Source organism: Panthera tigris, chromosome C1 (assembly GCF_018350195.1).
Source record: "Panthera tigris isolate Pti1 chromosome C1, P.tigris_Pti1_mat1.1, whole genome shotgun sequence".
NCBI lineage: Eukaryota > Metazoa > Chordata > Mammalia > Carnivora > Felidae > Panthera > Panthera tigris.
Genome location: NC_056667.1, coordinates 19,174,115 through 19,199,492, shown reverse-complemented (window position 1 = coordinate 19,199,492; position 25,378 = coordinate 19,174,115). Strand labels below are relative to the sequence as shown.

Genomic DNA, 25,378 nt, shown 5'->3' with positions numbered 1-25,378 from the left:
TGGCAGGGGCGGGGGGCGGGGCAGCTGGGAGGGAGGGAGGTGTAGGGGGCGCCCAGGGGTCCGGGCTTGGCTCCAGATGGGAACAAGGCCTGGTAACGTTGTTTGTGTCTGGCGTTCGGTGACTTTCTGCGTATGCCTCAGCTGCCAGGGGTGGTGATGGCCAGTCCTTGGATTTGGGGATTGGCCGCGAGCTGCTGGGGTTCACCGCTTGGGCCTGCCCTGGGAGAGGAAAAGAGAGAAACATGTGGGCCACCTTGGCCTGCCTCCCCCATTGCCTCTCACTAGGGATGAAGATTGGGGGTCAGCTGGGCCCAGGACCTTGGTTTGGAGCTTCCAGATGATCTGAGAGGACGTGACAGTGGAATTCAGGCCAGAGTCTGCTCTGATCTGAGAGGCAGAAGAGGGCTCAGCAAACCCCCTCTACCCAGATGTCATTGGTGGATAGGAAAGGGGGAGGCTCCTAATGTGTATAGCCTACTCTTACCATTCCTTGACCTCCAGCCTGGAGCTTTAGAGTTCCGGGAAGTCCCCAAAGATAGAAGATTGTGTCAAGTGGAAATGGATCCCATCAGTGCCCCATACCTCTTCAGTCATCTCCCCACCCAGTGAGCCCCCAGCCTTTCTAGTTCCGGCCTTGATGTCCTGCATATCCTGTTCCCAGCCTGTCTCCTGGTTTCCTTGATCATGGTTCAGTTATGCTTTCAGTGTTTCCTGGGCCTCTGCTCAGAGGCAGGTCACCAGCTGGCCTGTGGATCAATGCAGGATGATAAAAGCTTTCACATCAGAATGACCTGTCAGGGGAAGCACCGAGGAGGGGAATAAGTGCTGCCTGTGACCCTCAAGGTCTTGGGTTGGAAAGGGTGAATGGAGAAGTGCATTCCTGGTAGAGGAAAAACCTATACAAAGGCCTTCCTTTGTACGGAAGGAGGAGTTCAGTGGGGCTGGACTTAGGGGTGGTCTGAACTCTGATGCAATAAAGTAACTGTGATAACACCAGCCTCTTGGCTTTTTGTCTCTTCTCCCAGGAACCCCCATGGACCTGCTCACTGTGTCGAGGGGGCTTTCCAGGGGAAGCTGGGGCCCCCAGGGATCAGAACAGGGAGGAGGAAGGCAGTTCCTGTTTTATCTTTGCCTGGGGATGGGGTTGGGGGCCCTATACACTATATGTATGAACTTTTTCTTTTTGGCAAGGAAGGGAGCGCAGTTTTATTACTAAATATGTTTGAGAAGATAAAGGAACATAATCCCACTTTATAATTTGACAAGGACTTCATTTTTTGGTCTTTCCTTCCATCAAGGAGGATTTTATATGTACAGTGAAGGCAAATTAGGAAGTACAGATAATTTAAAAAAGCCCAAATGAATAAGAAATATCATTCTCCCGATATGTATACACACACACACACACACACACACACACACATAGTGGATATATAATAGGATATCCTATTATATATATTATATCCTATTATATATTATATATATACATATATATGTATACATAATATAATATATAATATGTATATATATAATTTATACACATATAATTATATACATATAATATGTATATATTATATATATTATATGCATATAATTTATATATTTATATATTTATTATATGGTTATATATTTTTTATATGTATATAATTTATATATATAATTTATATATAATATATATAAATTTATATAATTTTTTGTATATGATTTATATATATATTTATATATAATTATATACATATAATATGTATATATGTATATAATTTATATATATACATATATAAAGAACATCTATGGGACACGTGATTAGGGATGGAATGGAAGAGTGGGGTGCCAGCACTTCTGCATTTCTGAGGGGCTTTCAGAATTTGCAAAGTAGTTTCACAAATGTTACCTCACTTGATCCTCTTTAAAATCCAAGGTCACACATGAGCTGTGAAGGCAGGACTGGGAGCTGATGGGCCTGGGACTGCAAACTTGTAGCTTTCATTTTTCTTCCCATTTTCTAAATCCTCTCCCATGTGGTCTCATAGTTACGCTTAGATCTTTTTTTCACTTTCAAGAGTAATTCATAAACTCGAGTGTTTGGTTACTGAGACTCAAAACCCAGAGCCCCGGGGAAGTTACATTTACAGCAAGAAAGTGCAACTAGGGGCGCCTGGGTGGCTCAGTGCGTTAAGCGCGGTGGGACTCGGGCTCAGGTCATGATCTCACAGTTGGTGGGTTCGGACCCCCCATCAAGCTCTATGCGGATAGCTCAGAGCCTGGAGCCCGCTTCACATTCTGTGTGTGTCTCCCCTCTCTCTGCCCCTCCCCCGCCCGCTCACTGTCTGTCACAAGTGAACATTTAAACATTTTTTAAAAAGTGCAACCAACACAGCAAAAAGCATATAAGCATATATTCCTTATGCAGTGTCGCGAACGCGTTGACACAGCACAGTCGCGGGAAAGCGACTCTCGAGTCAGAAGACCCGTCACAAGTGACGTGAAGGCCTCGGTAAAGGGCAAGGAGCGAACCCACGGTTAAAGCCTCCGGCGGGCGTTAAGGAAAGGGGCGGGGCTTGGGGGCAGGGCGGGGCGCGCGTCGGGGCGGTGCCTGCGCCGGCGGCCACGTCCTGGCTCGGCCCCCCAGCGTTGGCGCGAGATCCGAACGCCGGCGGCGGCCGTTATAGCCCTTCCCTGAGGCCGCGGGACCGGCGGCGAGAGCCACGCGTCCTGTGGGCTGGGTGTCCGCGGCCGCCATGAGGCGGAGAGGCCCGGAGGAGGAGGCCTGCGGCGTGTGGCTGGACGCGGCGGCCCTGAAGAGGCGGAAAGTGCAGGTGGGTCGTGGGCGCGCGGGAGGGTGTTGGGGGAGGGGTTAGGGACCTGGAGGCGTGAGAGGGGAGGTGATGGAGGTAAAGTCGGGGACCAAGAAAGGAACGGCTTTGGGAATTCAGAGGCGAGAGGGACTGGAGCCTAAAGAAGGGTGAAAAATGGGGTTTGGGAAGAGTGGAGAGGAATGGGGCGGGGGGAAGGCAGGCAGGCTGTGGATGGGTCAGGAAGAGACTGGGACTGCGAGGCTTCCAGGTGTGGGGGGAGGGTGGACAGAAAATGTGCTCCGAGGAGTGTTGTTTTTTTGTTTGTTTTTTGGGTAGAAGTATGCTTGACATTCAATATCCTGGTAGTTTCAGGTGTACATCATAGTGATTCAATATTTACACATTAAGAAGTGATCCCCACGATAAGTCTAGTTGCTGTGGTCACCATACAGTTACTACGATATTATTGTAACTACAAAGTTACTACAGTGTTACTGACTATAGTCCCTTCGCTGTACTTGACCTCCCATGACCTATTTTATAATCGGAAGTTTGTGACTTAATCCCCTTCACCTGTTTCAATCCCCTTCACCTGTTTCGCCGGCTCCCAGCGCCTCCCCGCTCTGGTAACGAACAGTTTGTTTCTTATACCTGTGTAGCTGTTTCGGTTTTGTTTGTTCTTTTGTTATTTAGATTCCACATATGAGTGGAGTCAGACCTATTTGTCTTTTTCTGTCTAGCTTATTTCACTTAGTGTAATACCCTTTAGGTCCATCCATGCTGTATGTCAGGATTTCATTTTTTTTTCTTTTTTTAAAAGCTTTATTTATTTTGAGAGAGCGCCCGCAAACGGGGGAGGGGCCAACGGAGAGGGTAGAGAATCTCAAGCAGGCTCTGTGCTGTCAGCGCAGAGCCAGATGTGGGGCTCAAAGTCACAAACCCAAGTCAGGACTGTGAGATCATGACCTAAGCCGAAATCAAGAGTCATATGCTCAGCTGACTGAGCCACCCAGGCGCCCCAGGGTTTCATTCTTGATGGCTGAGTAATATTTCATTGTAGGTATTATCACATCTTCTTTATGTTTGTTTATCTATGGATACTTGGGTTGCGTCCATATCTTGGCTGTTGTAAATAATACTGCAATGAATATAGGGGTGCATGTATCTCTTCCAACTGGTGTTTTCATTTTCTTCAGGTAAATACCCAGAAGTGGAATTATTGGAGCATATGGTAATTCTAGTTTCAATTTTTTTTTTTTTTTTGCTTTTTTTTTTTTTTTTAATGTTTATTTTTAAGAGAATGTGAGTGCAAGCAGTGAAGGGGCAGAGAGAGGGGGGGACAGAGGATTCCATGGGGCTCCAACCCACAAACTGTGAGATCTTGACCTGAGCGGAGGTTGCTTAACTGACTAAGCCACCCAGGTGCCTTATTTTTAATTTTTTGAAGAACCTCCATATTGTTTTCCATAGTAGCTGCCCCAGTCTGTGTTCCCAGCGGCAGTGTATGAGGGTTCCCTTTTCTCCACATCCTCTCCAACACTTGTTATTTTCTATCTTTTTGATACTAGCCATTCTAACAGGGGTGAAGTAATGTCTCACTGGGGCTTTGATTTACATTTCCCTGATGGTTAGTGACGTCGAGCACCTTTTCAGGAGTGTCTCTTGGCCATCTGTATGTCTTCTTTGGAAAAATATCTTTTCAAATCCTCTGCCCACTTTTTAATCTTTTTTTTTTTTTTTTATATACTAAGTGGTGTCAGTTCTTTATTTTGGATGTTAACCTCTTACTGAATGTGTGATTTGTAAATATCTTCTCCCATTCGTGGGTCGCCTTTTTGTTTTGTTGATGGTTTCCTCTGCAAAAGCATTTTAGTTCAGCGTAATCCCCTGTGTTTATTTTAGCTTTTGTTGTCCTTGCCTGAGGATTCAGGTCCAAAGAACTGCTGCTAATATGGGCGTCACAGAGCTTATTGCCTTTCATTCTAGCAGTCTTCTGGTTTCAGGTCTTAACATTAAGGTCTTTAATCCATTTTGAATTTATTTTTATATATGGTGTTAAGATAGCGGTCCAGTTTCATTCTTTTGCATGTGGCTGTCCAGTTTCCCCAGCACCATTTATTGAAGAGGTCTTTTCCCCATTGTATATTCTTGCCTCCTTTGTAGTAGGTTAATGGACCATATACCTGCGGGTTTATTTATGGGCTGTCTAGTCCATTGACCTATGTATGTGTCTTTGTGTCAGTACCGTACTGTTTTACTATAGCTTTGTAGTATAGTTTGAAGTCAGGAAGCATGATATTTATAGCTTTGATCTTCTTTTTCAAGATTGCTTTGTCTGTTTGGGGTTCCATACAAATTTTAGAATTATTTGTTCTAGTTTTGTGAAAAATCGTATTTTGATGGATTGTATTGGATTTGTAGATTGTTTGGGGTAGTATGGATATTTTAACAATATTAATTCTTCCAGTCCCTGAGCACGATTTTTCCACTTATTATCATTTTCAATTTCTTTTATCCATGTCCTACAGTCTTCAGAATACAGGTCTTTTTATCTCTTTGGTTAAATTTATTCCTAGGTATTTTTTTTCTTTTTGATGCAACTGTAAATGGATGCAACTGTTTTCTTAATTTCTCTTTCTGATAGCTCCTTATTAGTGTATAGAAATGCACCTGTAGGGGTGCCTGGGTAGCTCATTCGTTTGGATGTCCGACTTCAGTCAGGTCATGATCTCACAGTTTGTGGGTTGAAGCCCTGTGTTAGGACCTGTGCTTACAGCTTGGAGCCTAGAACCTGCTTCTGATTCTGTATCTCCCCCTGTCTCTGACCCTCCCCCACTTATGCTCTATCTCTCTCTCTCACAAAAATAAATAAACAACAACAACAAAAAAGTAATCAGTCTAGGGCCACCTAGGTGGCTTAATTGGTTGAGCGTCTGACTTTGGCTCAGGTCATGATCTCACGGTTCACGGGTTCGAGCCCTGCCTTGGGCTCTGTGCTGACAGCTCAGAGCCTGGAGCCTGCTTTGGATTCTGTGTCTCCCTCTCTCTGCCCCTCCCCAACTCACACGCTGTTTCTCTCTCAAAAATAAAACAAAACATAAAAATTTTTTTTTAAAGTAATCAGCCTAAACTAATACATATGCCAAAGGGACACATTTTGGGGTGACAAATTTTGCTCCCCTACAGTGCTACAATCTCCTGAACAAAGTAATTGATGACTGTTAAAAAGTGTCTTACAACTCAAGTCATTTTTTATTCTTATTTATGTTAATGTTTATTTATTTATATTTGAGAGACAGAATGCGAACAGGTGGGGAAGGGGCAGAGACAGAGGGAGATGCAGAATCCAAAGCAGGCTCCAGGCTCCTGAGCTGTCAGCACAGAGCCCGACACAGGACTCAGATCCACAAACCAAGAGATCACAACCTGAGCTGAAGTCAGATGCTTAACCGACGGAGCCACCCAGGTGCCTCTAAAATCATTTTTAAAAACCGTTTCTTTGTGTATTTATTTATTTAGAGAGAGAGTGTGAGCAGGGGAGGGGCAGAGAGAAAGGGAGAGAGAAAATACCAAGCAGGCTCCATAGTGTTAGCTCAGAGCCTTACGTGAGGCTCCATCTCACTAATGTGAGATCATGACCTTAGTGGAAGTCAAGAGTTGGATGCTTAACTGACTGAGCCACCCAGGCGCCCCTAAAGTCATTAAAAATAATTTTTTTAATGTTTATTAATTTTTGAGAGAGAGAAACAGAGTGTGAGTGGAGGAGGGACAGAGAGAGAGGGAGACAGGGAATCCGAAGCAGGCTCCTGGCTCTGAGCTGTCAGCACAGAGCCCAGTGTGGGGCTTGAACTCATGAACCGTGAGATCATGACCTGACCTGAAGTTGGATACTTAACCGACTGAGCCACCCAGGTGCCTCCATTAAAGTCCTTTTTTGAGAAATAACAAACCACCTGTTCCTTAAAAAAATTTTTTTTTTTTTACTTGAAAATGTTTTTCCGGTGGGGGGGCAGTAGCGGTGCCTAGGTGCCTCAGTTGGTTAAGAGTCTGACTTTGGCTTAGGTCATGATCTCACCACTTGTGAGTTTGAGCCCTGCATCGGGCTCTTTGTCAGCACAGAGCCTGCTTCGGATCATCTCTCTCCCTCTCTTTTGCCCCTCCTTCACTTTCATGTGCCCACACACTCTCTCTCTTTCTAAAAAAAATCTTAAAAAAACATATTTGGGGTAGGTAATACAATTTGTCTGGTAATGATTTAAAATGTATGGGATATGCAGTGAAATATCTACCTAATACTTTTAACCATCCTTGACCCATCTCAGAGGCCACAACTTTCTTGTGTATCCTTCCAGAGATATTCTGTATATGTACGAGCAAATACAATATCTATTCCTTCTTATAAGTAGCATATTCTACATTGTTCTGCAACTTGCTTTTTCTGACTTGTTGCATCTTACGTATCATTTCATATGCATTCACAAAGAGCTGCTTTATTCTTTTTAAAGACTAGTATTCCATGACATGGAATAGTATCCATCGCATGCAGTAGTGTGCCTTAGTCTACTCAGGCTGCCATAACGAACTACTGTTGACTGAGTGGCTTAAACAACAGAATTCATTCTCTCACAATTCTGGAAGCTGGAAGCCCAAGATCAGGGTGCCGGCTTGGTCGAGTTCTGGTAAGGACTTTCTTCTTGGCTCACAGACAGTGAGCTGCCTTCTCCCCATGTGCTCCCATGGCCTTTTCTTGTGCATGTGTGTGGAGAGAAATGTGTGTTAAAAGTTTTGTTTTTTAGAGAGCACACGCGTGAGCAGGGGAGGGGTAGAGGGAGAGAGAGAATCTTAAGTAGGCTCCATGCCCAGCCCAGCGCAGGAGCCCAACACAGGGCTCCATCTCATGGCTGTGAGATCATGACCTGAGCCGAAATCAAGAGTCAGACACTCAACCAAAGGAGCCACCCAGGCGTCCCTAAAATTTTCTATTAAATTTTGTTGAAAACTTTGGTTCTCTGACTAGTTCCTTTTCCTCTTTTTAAGACTTCCAGCCCAGAGCAAAGTACTAAAGATTCCCTTTCACAGGATGTAGAAACCTGCCTTTTCCTAAAGCAGCTATCAAATAGGCACACATTTGTTTGAGTTTTAATGTCAGGCATTAAGGCAGTTGCTAGTGGCCAAGTGTTTTAGAAAACATGCCCCTTCCCACTTGATCTCTAAACATAACTGTCTGTTATTTTGGGGAGACTACTGGGGTGGTTTGTAGTCTGGCTGGAAGATAGATACCGATGAGTTTGGAGTGAGTTTGCTTCTCTCCTGGTTCCGCAGGCATGGCAGGCTCAGCCTCATTCCCTAGGCCTTGGTATGGAGGCTACTGTATTTGTTTTCATTTTAGTTTTTTTTTTTTTTAATTTGAGAGTAATATATGTTTGTAAAAAAAAAATAAGTATAGAATTGTATTCAGTAAAAAAACAAAAATACACAAAACAAAAGAATAAAAAGCTTCATTGGTGGTAGCTACTTTTAACAATTTGGTATCCTTTGAGACATTTTCTATGTATATAAATAAATATATCTATTTTCCCCACAAATGAGATGATGTCAAACATTTTTCTGCTGTTCATCTTTCATTAAATACATGATGGGAGAACTTTCCATGTGAGACATGAGTTTTAGTATGAGTTTTTGAAAAGGCCATCTTGTTTACATGGTTTTTAGATTTTGTATTTTAACTTTGCTACCTCTATATTAAAATATTGAGGAATATTTCTAAGAGATTTTTCTACACAATAAAGAAGTAAGAAGATTCAGTATGTGTTTTGTGTATTTGCTGTCTCTTAGGTGTACTATATTCAAAATGTCATTATATTGGGGCACCTGGGTGGCTCAGTTGGTTAAGCGTCTGACCTCAGCTCAGGTCATGATCTCACGGTTTGTGAGTTCGAGCCCCGCGTCCGGCTCTGTGCTGACAGGGCCTGGAGCCTGCTTCGGATTCTGTGTCTCCCTGTCTCTCTGCCCCTCCCCAGCTCATGCTCTGTCTCTCAAAAATAAATAAATGTAAAAAAAAAAAAAAATGTCATTACAACTCAAAAATAATTTCTATTTCTTCACCTATAATGCAGAAGGTTTCTTACCCTTGAAATACATGCAGCAGAGAAGGAGAAGTGGGCCTAACTAAGGAGACGGAAATGTGAAGCTGTCAGAAATCTTGGCTGAGGCATCAGTGGTTTGTTTCTCGGCCAGCCTTGGCAGAACGCTGAATGCCACTGTGCGGCTTTACTAACACTCAGTCCATCAGCAAATCCTCTGGATTCTGCCTTCAACTGTGTTTATAATCTCATAATTTCCTACTCTTTCTACCACTGCTGCCCGAGTCAGAATGAGAGTGACCCTTTGCTCACTGTTAATTTTAACCATCTAGTGGTTTCCTATCTTTGGTAAAACCCGGAATCTCTGAGGCTTGCAAGGGACGATTTGGCCTTGTATGTCCTCTCACACATTTTAAATATTTTTTATGTTTTATGTTTTATCTATTCGAGAGAGAGAAAGAGAGAGACAGGGTGGGTGGAGGAGAGGGGCAGAGAGAGAGAGAGAGAATCCCAAGCAGGCTCCCTCTCACATGTTAGACCTCATCTCCTTTTCTCTGCCTCACTCTGCTCTAGTCATACTGGCCTTCCAACCAAGCGTATCTCTGCAGGGACTTTTATACACCTCACTTCAAATGCATAGGGATTAAAGTGCCACATGGCTCTGCTCTTTCATTTGTTTGGATGTCAACTTAACATTGAGTCCACTTCTTAACCACCATAAAAATGCCTTTCACTTAGCCTCTACTCCCCATACTCCCTAACACCTTAGTCTTGTTTTATTTTTCTCTGTAGCCCTTTTACCATCAGATATACTACAATACTACATATTTACTTGTTCATTTATTATTTTCCTCTACTAGAATGAAAGTTGCATTGGACAGTCCTTCAAACAGTGGCACGTAGTAGGTACTCAGTAAAAACTGATTGAGTGAATGAACTAAGCCGTCTGAGCTTTTAGATAAAACCTTTTAGATACAGTTATAGTTGCCGATTCTATTTTTCTCACTCTGATGAGAAGATAAGTGGGAGGACGTTGAGCTTTTTAGAGCAAAGATGGCCTGGAGCCCTCTAGTAAAATGTCAAAGTGTTTAACCAAAAAAAAAAAAAAAAAAAAAAAAAAGAAAAAATAGAGGAGAAAAGTATTTCACTGAAACTGAACAGGCTTAATAATAATAATACTGAAATCCATTGTAGCAACACTATATTAGGGTCAGTACTATAATACTGATAAGGGTCTGTAAATGTAACTTAATAAGTGTTTATCAATGTGATCTTTATGTAATGGCTTATGTTTTGTAAAACTTCTTTACATGTATTGTTTGACCTAACTTTCTCAGTAAGCTTTGTGAGGGAGGTGAGATGATCTCCATTTGGCAGACGAAGAAATTGAAGTTAGGCTAGAAATTTGCTCAAGATCACATCGGAGTAAGTGCAGCTCTAAGGCTCGATTCCAGGTCTTCTGACTCTTGGTCCAGTGTGTTTTTTCATCATGTGTAAGGTGTCCTCAGATGATAAAAAGGTGGATAAGATGGTTCCAATCCTGGCAGCATGGGATATGTTAGGTACACACATAACTGTCAGACGGGCTATAAGTGCCTTAGAGGTGTAAGGAAATTCTAAGCATTTAGAGAAAGACGAGATTATTTTTTATTGTGGGTGAAGGAGTGGTGGTTTAAAAATATGTCCACAAATTCTTTGATACGCCTTCCTTTAAAAGGTGGAGATTAAGCAACCCCCCACATGTGGGCTGTGCTTAGTGACTCTGATGACTAGAATGTGATGGACGTGTTAATGTTAGAATTCTGAGGCTAGGTCATAAATAGCATTGCAGCTTCAGCCTCATTGTCTCTTTAGGGGAAGTCAGCTGTCATGTTGTGCGGATATGCAGGCAGCTTTATAGAGGAACTTTACTGTGTTTGCCAACAGTTGTGTGAGTGAGCCACCTTGAAAGTGTATATTGCTGTCCTGGTTGATATCTTAAATGCAACCTAATGAGATTGTGAGCCAGAACCACCCAGATAGGCTGCTCTCAAATTCCTGATGCACAGAAGTTGTGAGATAATAAATGTTGTTTTAAGCTGCTAAGTGTTGTGGCAGTGTGTTAATGCAGCAGTAGAAAGCTAATACAGATTTTGGTTCTGGCAGTGGAGTGCCGCCTAACAAAAACCGAAAATGGGGGAGTGGCTTTGGAATGCGGCAGTGGGTGGCAGCTGGAAGGACTTTGAAGGGAGTGCTAGTGAAAGCTTGAAGAGCTTTTAAAAACTGCTTTTAGAACTAGGATGGTCTTTGAGGAAGCTGTGGGTGAGGGTTTAAAGGAAAGTGAAATAATGTTACTGGAAATTAGAGGAAAGGGGATCCTTGTTACGTAGTGACAGGAGGTTTATTACAACTACTGTTGGCTGTAGTGAGGTGGAAGGTGGAGAACGTACCTAAGGAACTGGGTGATGTGATGCAGCTAAGGAGATTTCTAGGCAGTACCGAAGGTGTTACCTCGTTTCTTCTTGCTGGTTATAGCAAAGTGTCAGAGGAGAGACAGGAGCTAAAGGAAGCCTCTTAAACAAAGAGGAGCCTAAACTTGCCGGTTTTGACAATTCTCAGCCAATTCAGGTGGCACACAGTGGACTTTTCTTTGCAGGAAGTTTTTAAGTTACTAATTTAATCTCTTTACTTGTTATAGGTCTATTCAGATATACACTTGGAAAGACAGTTGATATCATTAGTCACTAGGGAAATGCAAATCAAAACCACAAGGAGGTACCACTTGGCACCCACTAGAATGGCTATAATCAAAAAGAGAATACCAAGTTGTTAGCAACTTGGAGAAACTGGAACCCCCATACATTGCTGGTGCACGTATAAAACAGTAGAGGCAGTTTGCAGGACGGTTCGGCAGTTCTCAAAACGTTCAACGTAGTTACCTATACGTTCAACGTATGACCTGGCACTTCTGCCTTTATGTGTATACCCGAGATATGAAAAGATATTTTCACAAAAAACTCATACACCAATGAGTGAATGTTTGAATGTTTGTAGCAACATTTCTTGTAATAGCTAAAGAATAAAAACAGCCCAGTTGCCTAACAATGATGAATGGATAGATAAAAGGGTATGTCCAAACAATGGAATATTATTTGGCAATAAAAAGGGACTAAAGTTCATACACCTGCTACAAGCTGGATGAACCTCCAAAACACACTCAGTGAAAGAAGCCAGTCACAAAAGACCAGCTGTTGTATGATGTATGAAAGGTCCGGAATAGACAAATCTCTAGATACAAAAAAGTAAGTCAGTGTTTCCTGGGGCTAGGGTGGGGTGGGAATGGGGAATGACTGCTAATGGGTACAATGAAAAATGTTCTAAAATTAGATAGTGGTGATGTTTATACAACTCTATTAAAAAACACTTAACTGTACACTTAAGTAGGTGAGTTTTATGGTATGTGGATTATATCTCTTAAAAAGATTATATATCTGTTATATAGTTGTTAAAAAGCTATTAAAAATGTAGGGGAGTTGAAGGTGAGATTAGGAGGGTAAATGGTACCATGTGGTGGGAAATTCATGGAAGGCATTTGACATAATAGTCTCCAAGATTAGCCCAGTTGTACTTACATGAAAGTAAGTGGTACACTGAAAGGTTAGAGGAATTTGGAGAATAGTGCAGAAATTTAGGCAAGAGATGACAAGGGCCTAATTCAGAATAGTATAAGTTTAAATTGTTATTTTTGGCGGATAATTGCTTTCTATGGATATATTTAAAACATGGTTATGCTCAAGAAGGACCCATGGGACGCCTGGGTGGCTCGGTTGAGTGTCTGCCTCTTGGTTCCAGCTTGGGTCGTCATCGCACAGTTTGTGGGTTTAAGCCCCTCTTTGGGCTCTGCACTGACAACTCAGAATCTGCTTGGGATTCTCTCTGCCTCTTTCTCTGCCCACATACCCCTACCCCTACTTCAGTTAGCTCTCTCTCAACAATAAATAAACACTACAAAGAAAAAAAAAAAGAAGGACCTAAATGTGGGCTTGGTAGGAGTTGGGAAGTCTCTTAAATGTTTTTAAACTGTGGGTTTTGTCCAGTTATCTGCAGCCCTTGGCATCTCTCCTTTTTTAAAGGACCTTTGCATTTTCCCGTTAGTTCTGTTTACATTTAGGAGCCAGAAATTGGGACCGGAGTAAGTAGATGATTGTAGAGAAAAAAGTAAAAAAAAAAAAAAAGTCTTGAAATAGTGTTTGGAAATTGGGAGAATAGATATAACATGGGCTGGTTGTATGTACAGTTGAGACTTGAACAACACAGTTTGAACTGCGCGGGTCTATTTGCAGATTTTTTTTGGATAAATACAGTACAGTCCTGTAAATGTATTTTCTGTTCCTTATGATTTTCTTAATATTTTCTTTTCTCTAGCTTACTTTATTGTAAGAATACATATAATGTATGTACATACATATAATGTAATGTGTTGGTTGACTATGTTATCAACAAGGCTTTTGGTCAACAGTAGGCTATTAGTAGTTAAGTTTTTGGGGGAGTCAAAAGTTGTGTGTGGATTTTCAACTGTGTGGGAGGGTTGGTGACCTTAACCCTCACATTGTTCAAGGGTCAACTGTATATATTGTGTGTGTGTACACACACACACATACACAGTAATTCTTTTCACAAAGTTGACACCTTCCAGGGGGACTTGAAGATTTGTTCCAGAGTGGGGGTTTCTACTCCATTGCATTTTATTTAAGGCACCTGCTTTCCAATTTAAGTGAACACAGTGCTCTTCTTTTCGCATGGGACCATCATCTCTGCTATTGAGAGGGCCACATTTGGCCATTGCTGTACTGGAAGTAGTTAAAATCAGGAAGCTTAAACAGACCTTCAGTACATAGTCTTATTAGGGCAACATTGATGGCATGTGTATGAAAACACCGTAATATAATGATCTGGCATGCGGGACATTCTTTAAGTGAGAAAAATCTCATTAGCAAGAAGTACCCTTTTTATGAGACTTAGTAATGCTAATGGATGTAGACATATCAGGTCTTCAGTTTAGGAGTTGTGACACTTAAAAGAAATTGCTTTTTGCTGTTACCCCTGTTGAAGTTGTCATTAGGTTTAGATGAAAAATCAGTGCCGGGTGGTTCCAGAGAAGATTCTTGTAACAGATTTTGTATTGTTAGATTATTTTGGGAGGAAAACCTTTAGTTTTCCGTGGGTGTACTTCTCATCCAGTCTGTGCTCTGGACCTATGGGTGACACCAATTACAGTGGCAGGAGCTCACCTTGGCTTTGATCACAGTATTGGAAAAGGCTTAATGTTTTCTGAGAGCTTTGTTGATGTTGAAAATGTAACGAGTAGTTACATATATAAAACATAACCAGAATGTTTCCTTCCTATATACCCACTTTCTTCCTAAAATATTTACTGAATTAAGTGCTCACTCTGTGCATTAAGCTAGTTCTGTGGAGGACAGAAAAAAAGTATGTGAATCAAATTTTGATACCAGGATTTTGTTAGGTAAGTCTTGAAATACCAAGTGATAAATGCCAAGTTTGTAAGGGGAAGAGATCACCTCTGGTTGTTGGAATCAGGAATGCTTGGGGCTAAACTGAAGTATATGTAGCATTTCAGACTTGGGTGTGAAAAAGGCCCTTCTGTGTGAGGCACAGAAATGAGCAAGGTGGAGGCCATAATAGGAACTGGCATGTAGGTAAGTATTATGCTACAGCATACACAGAGGTTTTGGTAATGGAGAAAAAGGTAAACTGGAATCATTGATGTGTGCGGTCTGAGAGTTGGTACTTTATGCTACAAGGTAGTAGAGAAATGATTGATAGAGTTTGAGCAAGATGGTATGCTGACAGTTATACTACAAGAAGATTAGTCTAGATATTGGGTGGGGGACTCATTGAAACAGGTATTGAATGAGGGCCTGACCAGTTAAGAAACTATTGTAATAGTCTAGGACTAGGCAAGAGTTTATGATATCTGAACTAGGATAATGCGTTATTTGTTTCACAGGTTTGGAGAGCTTGAAGCAAGTTTTGAATGAATACTTTATTATTATTCATTCAACCAAGCTCATTTATGTTGGAGATGATGGGAATCTTGGCAGCTTTTCTGGGTCAGACCCCTTAAACAGTCCTCTTTTGGGTGTCCTTGTTAGCTAGCATCACTTTCAGCGTGACTTGATAAGGTGTGACAGTGACTGATTGGAAAAGGTTTTCTGTGAGAGACTGAGGAGGAGGGGGGACTTGGAGAAGTGGGAAGAGAGGAGTATGGGATCTCAAGCATAAAAGAAGAAGTAGGGCAAAAAGAAACACGTGTGTTCGTATTTTTTCAAAGCTATCAGTATATAAGGGTAATGAGATTTCATACATAAATTCAAGACCAGTGACCACAATGAAAAAAGTAAGTTGGATAAAAGTATATACTAGACCTGAAGGCCATATGAATCATAAAAAAGGAATTAAATTGGTTTGAAAGCAGAACTTTAAGACAGACTTGCAGATAAATTATTGGAAGAGAAAAATAGAACGAGGTCTAAACTGAACTTCAATGCCATGGAAGCACAAACATCTTCCAATAGTTAGAAGGGTGAATGATATGATCCCAGATCTGCTTTGATAATAGAGTTGTCTTTAAGAAAAGGCCGTACTTTTGAGGTGATTTGCAGCCAAAAGAAACATTGTTCTCTGTAGAAATACATCCCAGGGGATCCTTGTGATAGCAATAGCGGGGCTTCCGTGGTTGTAGGAAGTCAGTTACTCCTACTACTCTGAAAGAAGAAAACTCAATGGGACCATGAATGTGATGATGCCAAAGGACTAGAGATGCTTTGGGTTGGAGGGAATGTATTTCTTGAAGTTAGATTCTTTGAGGCATTCTTACAGGGTAAGAATTGTTAATACCTAGGCTGTGGCTTACCAACGTGTTTGGTCCTGTACGAACCCTGTGCCTTTTAGACAGGCTTTCTTACACTGTGTAATATACACACAAGGGTTGGATCTATTTTGAGGTAAGGATAATGAACTAAAGGACTGTACCTGGGTCCCCTCAGTTCCAGATGACCTGTGCTCACTCATTTCACGGAGATAAACATAGTTCCTTAAAGCCATAAGTCTTGTAAGGGAGTTATAACTGTGGGGACATTGTCACTCCTGATACTGCTCTGACCTGAGGAAAGAATGTTCTATTCCTGCTAAGATGGCCAACTTGGTGAAAAGCTTTATTCCAAGATGTTTTGCTAATTGAGGTCTTACTGTTATATGGTAATGTGTAGTTTCTATAAGTCTGCTTTATAGGACTTTGTATTTAAAAAAAAAAAAAATTCCAGTAGAGTTAACATACAGTGTTAAATTAGTTTCAGGTATTCAACATAATGTGTAGTTTCTCTAAGCCTTCTCTATAGGACTTAGTATTTTTTAAAAACTTTAATTCCAGTATAGTTAACAGTGTTAAATTAGTTTCGGTGACTTAGTATCTCATGTATTATTACTCCATGCTCATCAAGATCAGTGTACTCTTCAGCCCTTCACCCAGCATCCCACCTGCCTCCCCTCTGGTAACCACCTGTTTGTTCTCTATAGTTCAGAGTTTGTTTTTTGGTTTGTCCTTTTTTCCTTTGTTCATTTGTTTTGTTTCTTCCACATATGAGTGAAATTATATGATATATGTCTTTCTCTGACTGATTTTGCTTAGTGTTATACTCTAGGTCCATCCATGTTGCAAATGGCAAGATTTCATTCTTTTTTATGGCTGAATAATATTCTATTCCATATATATCTATATCTATATCTATATCTATATCTATATCTATATCTATATCTATATCTATATCACATCTTCTTTATCCATTCGTCTGTCAGTGGACACTTAGCCTGCTATATTTTGGCTATTGTAAATAGTGCTGAAATAAACATAGGAGCACATATATCCTTTTGAATTAGTGTTTTTGTATTCTTTCGGTAGATACCCAGTAGTGAGATTACTGGATCATATGGTAATTCTTTAAACAAAAAAAATTTTTTTAATGTTTATTTTTGAGAGAGAAAGGGAGCATGCACGTGGAGGAGGGGCAGAGGAAGAGGGGAGTGAGGATCCAAAGCTGGCTCTGTGCTGACAACAGAGAGCCTGATGCGGCTTGAACTTAAGAACTGCAAGATCATGACCTGAGCCATGCCAGACACTGAACCGACTGAGCCACCTAGGCACCCGGGTAGTTTTGTGGGTTTTTTTTGTATTAAAAATGTTTGTTTATTTTGAGAGAGAGAGAGAGAGATCGAGATCGAGATTGAGCAGGGGAGGGGGGAGAGAGAGAGAAAATCCCAAGCAGGTTCTGTATTGTCATTACAGAGCCCTACGCGGGGCTTGATCTCAGGAACCCATGAGATCGTGACCTGAGCCGAAGTTAAGAGTCGGAGGCTTAACTGACTGAGCCACCCAGGTGCCCCATGGTAGTTCTATTTTTAATTTTTGAAAGAGCCTTCATTCTGTTTTCCACAGTGGCTGTACCAGTTTGCACTCCCAAGGTGTACAGGGGTTCCTTTTTCTCCACATCCTTGCTAGCACCTGTTGTTTTTTGTTTTTTATTTTAGCCATTCTGACAGGTGTGATATGTCATTAGTTTTGATTTGCATTTCCCTGATGATGAGTGATGATGAGCATCTTTTCATGTCTGTTGGCCATCTGTATATCTTTGGAGAAATGTCTGTTCGTGTCTTCTGCCCATTTTTTAATTGGATTATTTGAGGGTTTTTTGTTTTTGTTTTTGTTTTTGTTTTGGTGTTGAGTCATATAAGTACTTTATATACTTTGGATATTAACCCTTTATTGTATATATCATTTACAAATACCTTCTCCCCTTCGGTAGGTTGTCTTTTAGTTTTGTTGATAGTTTCCTTTGCTGTGCAGAAGCTTTTTATTTGGATGTCGTCCCCATAGTTTATTTTTGCTCTGCTTTTGTTTCCCTTGCCTCAGGAGACATCTAGAAAAATATTACAGCTGCTATAGAGAAATTATTGCCTGTGATCTCTTCTAGGATTTTTATGGTTTCAGGCCTCACATTTAGATCCTTAATCCAATCCATTTTTAGTTTATTTTTGTGTAGGGTGTAATAAAGTGGTCCATTTTCTTTTTTTTTTTTTTTTAAGTTTATTTATTTATTTTGACAGAGCATGAGTAGGGGAAGGGCAGAGAGGGGGGCAGAGAGAGAGAGAGAGAGAATATCCCAAGCAGGCCCTGCACTGTCAGCATGAAGCCTGATGCGGGGCTCAAACTCACAAACTGTGAGATCATGGCCTGAGCTGAAGTCAGACACTTAACCGACTGAGCCACCAGGCACCCCTCATTTTCATTCTTTTGCATGTAGCTGTCCAGTTTTCCTAGTACCATTTGTTAAAGAGACTTTTTCCTATTGTATGTTCTTGCCTCCTTTGTTGAAGATTAATTGACTATATAATTGTGGATTTATTTCCGGGCTTTCTATTTCATTCTGTTGATCTGTGTGTCTATTTTTGTGCCTGTACCATGCTGTTTTGATTACTGCAGCTTTGTAGTATAACTTGAAATCTGGAACTGTGATACCTCCAGCTCTGTTTTTCTTTTTCAAGATTGCTTTGGGTATTCAGGGTCTTTTGTGGTTCTGTACAAATTTTAGGATTGTTTTAGTTCTGTGGAAAAATATTGTTGGTATTTTGATAGGAATTGCGTTAAATATTTAGATTGCTTTGGGTAGTATGGACATTTTATCAATAGTTGTCCCTCTAATCTATGAGCATGGAATATTTTTTTCATTTGTGTCATCTTTAATTTATTTCATCAGTGTTGTTTTTTTTGTTTTGTTTTGTTTACATTTATTTATTTCTTTAGAGAGAGCATGAACAGGGCAAGGGCAGAGAGAGAGGGAGAGAGAGAGAGAATCCCAAGCAGCCTCTGCACTGTCAGCACAGAGCCTGACAGGGGGCTTGAACTCACGAATCATAAGATCATGACCTGAGTTGAAACCCAGAGTCAGATGCTTAACCTTAACCAACTGAGCCACCCACATGCCCCCATCAGTGTTTTATAGTTTTGAGAGTACAGGTCTTTTGCCTCCTTGGTTGTTTATTCTTAGGTATTTTATTATTTTTGGTGCAGTTGTAAATGGGATTGTTTTCTTAATTTCTCTTTCTGCTGCTTCATTATTAGTGTGTAGAAATGCAACGGATTTTGCACATTGATTTTGTATCCTGTAACCTTACTGAAATCATTTATCAGTTGTAGTAGTTTTTTGGTGATCCTTAGGGTTTTCTATATATAGTATCATGTCACCTGCCAATAGTGAAAGTTTTATTTCTTCTTTACCAATTTGGATGCCATTTATTCTTTTTTTTTTTTTTTTTTTTGTCTGATTTTTGAAGCTAGGACTTCCAATACTATGTTGAATAAAAGTGGTAAGAGTGGACACTTGTGTTGTTCCTGATCTTAGGGGAAAAGCTGTCAGTTTAAACTTTCACCATTGAGCATGATGTTAACTGTGGGTTTTCATATGGTCTTTATTATGTTGAGGTATGTTTTCTCTAAACCTACCTTGTTGAGAGTTTTTATAATGAATACATGTGGTACTTTGTCAAATGCTTTTTCTGCATCTATTGAAATCATTTTGTTTTAAAGTTTATTTTGAGAGAAACAGAGAGCATGAGCAGGGGAGGGGAAGAGAGAGAGAATCCCAAGCAGACTGCACCATCAGCACAGAGTCCAATGCAGGCTCGAAACTCACGAACCACAAGATCGTGACCTGAGCCGAAATCAAGAATCGGACACTTAATCCACTAAGCCACCCAGGCACCCCATCGAAATGATCATATGGTTTTTATCCTTTTTCTTATTGATGTGATATTCCACCCTGTATCCCAGGAATAAATCCCACTTGATTGTGGTGAATGATTTTTTTTTAAGTGTATTGTTGGATTTGGTTTGCTAATATTTTGTTGAGGATTTATGCATCTGTGTTTATCAGAGATATTGGCCTATAGTTGTCTCCTTTTGTAGTAGTGCCTTTATCTGGTTTTGATAACAGGATAATGCTGGCTTCATAGAAGGAATTTGGAAGTTTTCCTTCCTCTTCAATTTTTGGGAATCATTTGAGAAGAATAGGTATTAACTCTCCTTTAAGTGTTTGGTAGAATTCACCTGTGAAGCAGTCTGGTCCTGGACTTTTGTTTGTTGGGAGTTTTTTTGATTACTGATTCAATTCATTGCGGTAATCCATCTGTTCAAATTTTCTACTTCTTCCTGATTCAGTTTTGGGAGGTTATAGGTTTCTAGGAATTTATCCATTTCTTCTAGGTTGTCTGATTTGTTGGCATATAATTTTTCATAATATTCTTACAATCCTTTGTATTTCTGTGGTGTATGCAGGACTTGGCATTCTTGCAAGTCATTTAAATAACTGTATATTATTAGTCTTTTTTTCCCCCATAAGCTGTAAGCTTTACCAGGGCAGAAACAGTCTGTATATTTTTGTGCATCAGTATATTCCCAGTCCCTAGCATATAGATGCTAAAATACTTGTTTGCGTTCTATCTCACTATTTCCCATATCTAGGATGTGTCTCATAACATTTAGAGAGTGATGTGCCTACTTGGGCTTCCTCATAGCATGGTGGCCAGGTTCCAAGAGTGAGCATTTCAGGAAAGCAAGACAGAAGTGCATGACATTTTTATGACCTAGTTTTGTAAACCATGTAGTGTTATTTCTATCATACTTTATGGGTCAGTCACAAAATTCTTCCGAAGTTCAAGGTGAGGGACTTCACAACTTAGGAGGAGTGGCCACCTCAGTTTCTCCAAATTCCAGTCTCCATATATTTAATTAATCGACAGGTGATTCCAGGAAGAAAGCTAGGGTCATCATAGGGCTCACCTCATTTGTTTTTCTTCTCTCAGGGCTCACAATCCAATGCAATACCTGTTGTCCACCGTCTAAAATCAGTTGTCTTATGTATCTTATCCAGTTTTCTAGTTTTGTATAGTGGAAGGGAAAGTTCCAAGCCAGTACTGCAAGTCAAAGTATGAGTTTTATATCAAGGAGTTCCTTCTTTTTTCACCAGTTAAAGTACATTTTAGTTTCCAAATGTAAAAATGAAGTCAGCTTTGGCTAGAATTAATAATTTGGGTTCAAGTTTCAGACCTATCTCCAATTTGTAGCATGAATGTTGGCAAATGCCATTTCTTCTTTGGTTTTCACACCAAACTGAATTGAGTATAGCTCTGTTCTCAGGTTACTTCTCAGGCATTTCTTAACCAGCAAGTGGAAACAAAACCAAATCACACTAAATAAAGATGAGGTTAGATTTATAGTTAGTTGACAAAACTTCCCAAATCTCTATGGTACATCTTCTAATTCATACTGTAAAGTATAAAGGGGCTGAAAGTGTGTAAGACTAGCTGTTTCATTGCTTTTCCTTCTGGTAATAACCAACTAATATGAATCCCAGGAACTGTGTGTAAGCCTTTTATGTGAATTGACTCACCAAATCCTCATAACAGCCCTATGGGATAGGTGCTTTACTGTCCCCATTTCACACACGAGAATGAGACCTAGATTAAACAACTTGCAGAACATCACACAGTTAATAAGTAGCGGTGGCAGAATTGGGATTGATTTGAACCCAAGCTGTGTGACTGTGGAGCCATGCTCTTAACCATATGTGGCTATTTGAAAACCACTAGATATGTGTCCACTGCTGCTAATGTAGAATCATTATCTTTAAATGTAAGAGAGAGTGTCATCCCTGAAATCACTTCAACAAATCCTGTTCAGTCAGCCTGATTTCCGTGGGGAAGCAGAAAGATTGGGCTATAGTTGGAATATGTGATTTGCTGAGAAAAATACCATCAGTATGGCAGGAAATGGTAGATGATGATGTACACAGAAAAAACTACCCAGAGACTAGGATAGGGTGGAGTCCAAAGGGTCCAGTAGGGTTCTGTGAGGATCACTGGTGTTTGTTGAATCTCTCCCATCTGGTACCTGTTTTGATATTAATAGGTTTTATTGTTCTTTTTCTCCCCCTTCTCAGACACATGTAATGAAGCCAAACACCAAAATGCTAACCCTTTTTCCTGGAGAAAAAAAGGCTAAGATTTCCTTTACTCAAAGAATTCCACCTGCAGGCATTCGGCAGACCAGCATCGCTTCCTTCTTCACCTTGCAGCCAGGTATGGTGACCCGCCTGGGAATACCCAGGGAGCAGAAAGGAATGCGTGCACTCTCCTCTGCTGCAACGTTTATGAGAAGTGGTGACACTAGTGCTTTGTGTTAAACGTAGTGACTTATTAGAAGAGGTTGTGTTATAAAACACAACAAAACCTCCCCTTCTGCAAAGCAATATATACGTGCTTTTACAAACATTTTCTTTCTGGTTCACTCAGTCTAATATTAAATATTTGTACTTCCTGACAGAGCAGTGAGGAGAAAGGTATACTTTGGGAGTTGGGGTGTGCAGGGGAGTTGACCTACCATTAGTTAGGTCTTGGATTGGCCACAGTGAACAGTCTATTATTTAATAGTAGGTGTTTCTGTATAAAGCTTCTCAAATTAGTCAAAGATGTGTTTTTCTTAGAAAGGTTGGCATAAAGTTGCTTGTGTCTCATCATCCTTTGGTAGTTCTTTGCTTACGTGTCCCTTTTCAGAGGATACGCTACCTCAGAGCAGGCTGGGGCTTACCGGGCAGGGTGTCTGCCGGATGAAGGGTGCTGGGAGAGCTTTAACTCTTTTGATTCCCAGGATTGCATTGCATAAATCTTAAATTCACTCTTCCTGCCCCAAACAATAACTTAAAATAAGCAACTTTTTGCTTTAAGTAACAAGGGCTGATTTTCTTCAAGGATGCTTCCTATTTCAAAATTCTGGCATGTTCTATAATCTATTAAATTCTTAGGCAACGTTGAGAAATCTTTCACAAAACATGGTTTCTGCCCTATGATTCCTGTTGGAGAAAGAGGAAATCATTCAGCTTTGTTTGTAATTAGATCTTGGTATAATGGGCAGGAGGATTCCATGTAATTCATCAAGGCAGAACAGGATCCATTCCATGCCTGATCAAAGGGACAGGCTGAACATTAGCAGTTTCTTTTTATTGTCCTTCCTACTGCTTGACTTAGCATCCTAATGGTCTTTACTCCCTTTCCCATGAAATGTTTGCAGAGCGGGGCATTTAATGTTCTTTGCACTGTCACCAGTGCAGTTGTCACCAGTGAAAACTGTGTTTCACATACTTCTCAAAGGATGATATTGAGGAATATATATTTAGCCAAAATCACTGTTTAGCAGAAACCATGTTAAATAAAAAACAAAAGCAAAGTTGATGTGCCCTGTTAAACAAACCCCACATATGAAAACGCAGCCAGAAAAGTAGGCTGTGTGATCTGAGTATAGCTAGCATGTTTGACTCTGTTAGGTAGATCACTGGAAGCATCCATATATTTGAGCAGCAGAATATGAGGACTGTGTTTTAGAAAGATCATTTTGGAGAAAGTAGAGATTAAAAGCAGGAAGACCAGCTATAAAGGTGTGTGACAAGTCTGAGACCCCTGCACTAGGTAGTGATAGTAGCTGATACTGATTAAAAAAACAAAAACAAAAACAGCTAAATCCTGCTCAGGGCAGAGTTTTCCTGCAGAGTAATATTTGCTCATGTCTGTCTTACTAGGAAGGACAATTGGTGGTGACCAGAGGAATGTTTCATCTCCTATAGAAAGTCAGACCAACAAAGAGTCTAAGAATGATGTAACCCAGCTAGACCATTTGATCCAGGGCTTAGGGGATGATTGCATGGCACCCCCATTAGCCACTTCAACCCCTGCAGACACCCAGGAAGCCGGACTTTCTCCACAGCCCCTCCAGGATTCTGGCCACCACAGGATGGGAACACCATTTTTGACTGTGCTGTCTTTGCTCCAGCCTGACACCTTAGTCTGTGCTGGAAAGAGTAAAGCCTCTCCATCTTGTTCCTTCACCAAGAACTTGGAAGGTTCTCGCTCACTGGACCAAAAGGAGGAAGAGAAAGACTCTTCCTGGAAAAGGGAATGGCTTCATGGATCTAAGAAAAAGAACTATCAGGGTGTGGAGAGACCCATTAAACCACCTCGGGGCAAGGGCCATGAGCCCTTGGACAAGACTCCATTAGAAAAGGTGTCTGCAAAAGAAACCAGACAGACCCCGATCCTCCTTCAAACATACAGGGATTCCTGGAATGGGGAAAACACACACTCAGTGAAACAAAGCCCTTGTCCTATCCCTGTATTTTCTTGGGACAGTGAAAAGAATGACAAGGACTCTTGGAGTCAGCTTTTTACTGAGGATTCTCAGGGCCAGCGAGTCATTGCCCACAACTCTAGAGCTCCTTTCCAAGATGTAACCAACAGCCAGAATCGGGGCTTAGGACAGTTTTCTAGCAGCCGTTGGGCTCAGTGCCAGGAGAGGCCCACTCAGTTAAATCTGCAGCCTGATTTGCTCTTTACCCAGGACTCAGAAGGTAATCAGGTTATCAGGCATCAAGTCTAAATGTCTTTATGACGGTTTTGTTCTAAAAGTACCTCGAAATGACAGAGCTGTAGGAAAATACTGGGGTGGGGGGGGGTTGGGAGTGTGGGTGGGAGGGAGGCAAGGGATGACGTTATAATTGAGCATTTTCTTGGTGTAAATAAAGCAAATGGGGCCACTTGTTGAGGCGGTATGATGGTGCCTTTCCCTGAGGAAGAGGTGGCTGGTAAACTTGTGCAAGTCTCTGATGAGCAATGAGGAGGCAGGGCAGGTACTTATCCCTCCACTGAAGAGTCCCTACTCAGCCTGCAGAGCCACCTCTGTGCCCTTTCAGATGCCTGACTGGAACAGCGCTTCTTACGGATGGGTGTTCTTCTAATCTCTGGCTGTTAGCTTACCCACTCAACCATGGGACCATTATTCCTGACACCTTTTTGAGGTGATAAGGCAAATCTCCTGGGCCCAGATGTATGGGGTCAGAGAGGATAGAGAGATTTAAGAAAAACCACCAGCATTCTGCTTTCTACTTATTTTTGTGGGGATTTTACAGCATTTTAAAGACTTATACTGTGTTTAAACATCTCCCTTAAAATAGCCTGAGCTATATAACAATCTAGATGTGATACCACTCTTCTACAAGGTATGAGGGAACTCCCTTTGTAAAACTACGAATCCAAATAAATGACTCTATAAGCTGACTCTGATGGTAATTAAAACATTACCGCTTTATTTCTGGAAAAGCAACTTTTTAATAATATATGCTCTGTCACTGACAGGGTCTCACCTGAACACCTGTGTTCTAGCCGAGATGTTATCCACCAGGTGGCAGTTTCCCATGTTGCAGGTATGCTACCTTAAGAGGCTTAAACAGCCCCTAGGGGGCAAGTGTGCAAGCTGTAAGATGGAACTACTTTAAGAGTTTGGGTAAAATCCCTACAGAAGGGGACAAGAGGCTCCCTACAGAAGTGTTTTTTTGTTTTTCT

At 41.1% G+C, this 25,378-nt stretch overlaps 1 protein-coding gene across 3 annotated transcripts; it reads left to right on the top strand.

Annotated features, from left to right (window-relative positions):
* Positions 1 to 2,600: 2,600 nt before the first annotated feature.
* LOC102949304 (aurora kinase A and ninein interacting protein) lies at positions 2,601 to 25,311 on the top strand. 3 transcript variants are annotated; one of them, XM_007083808.3, is made up of 4 exons: positions 2,601 to 2,816; positions 21,931 to 22,069; positions 23,563 to 24,387; positions 25,172 to 25,311. In XM_007083808.3, exons 1-4 carry the CDS (start codon positions 2,739 to 2,741, stop codon positions 25,309 to 25,311), a joined length of 1,182 nt encoding a protein of 393 aa, XP_007083870.3. In that variant the 5' UTR covers positions 2,601 to 2,738. The 3 variants fall into 3 exon arrangements, with proteins under 3 accessions (XP_007083870.3, XP_042851704.1, XP_015393640.2); XM_042995770.1 differs by lacking the exon at positions 2,601 to 2,816 and adding an exon at positions 10,763 to 10,808; XM_015538154.2 differs by lacking the exon at positions 2,601 to 2,816 and adding an exon at positions 12,067 to 12,159.
* The last annotated feature ends 67 nt before the right edge of the window (positions 25,312 to 25,378 follow it).

What these genes read in the sequence shown, in the direction of transcription:
- LOC102949304 (XM_007083808.3), top strand. Translation starts at nt 2,739, where the DNA reads ATGAGGCGGAGAGGCCCGGAGGAGGAGGCCTGCGGCGTGTGGCTGGAC. An exon ending in TGAAGAGGCGGAAAGTGCAG is followed by an intron (nt 2,817 to 21,930) that starts GTGGGTCGTGGG and finishes CCCCCTTCTCAG; the next exon opens with ACACATGTAATGAAGCCAAA. An exon ending in CTTTACCCAGGACTCAGAAG is followed by an intron (nt 24,388 to 25,171) that starts GTAATCAGGTTA and finishes TGTCACTGACAG; the next exon opens with GGTCTCACCTGAACACCTGT.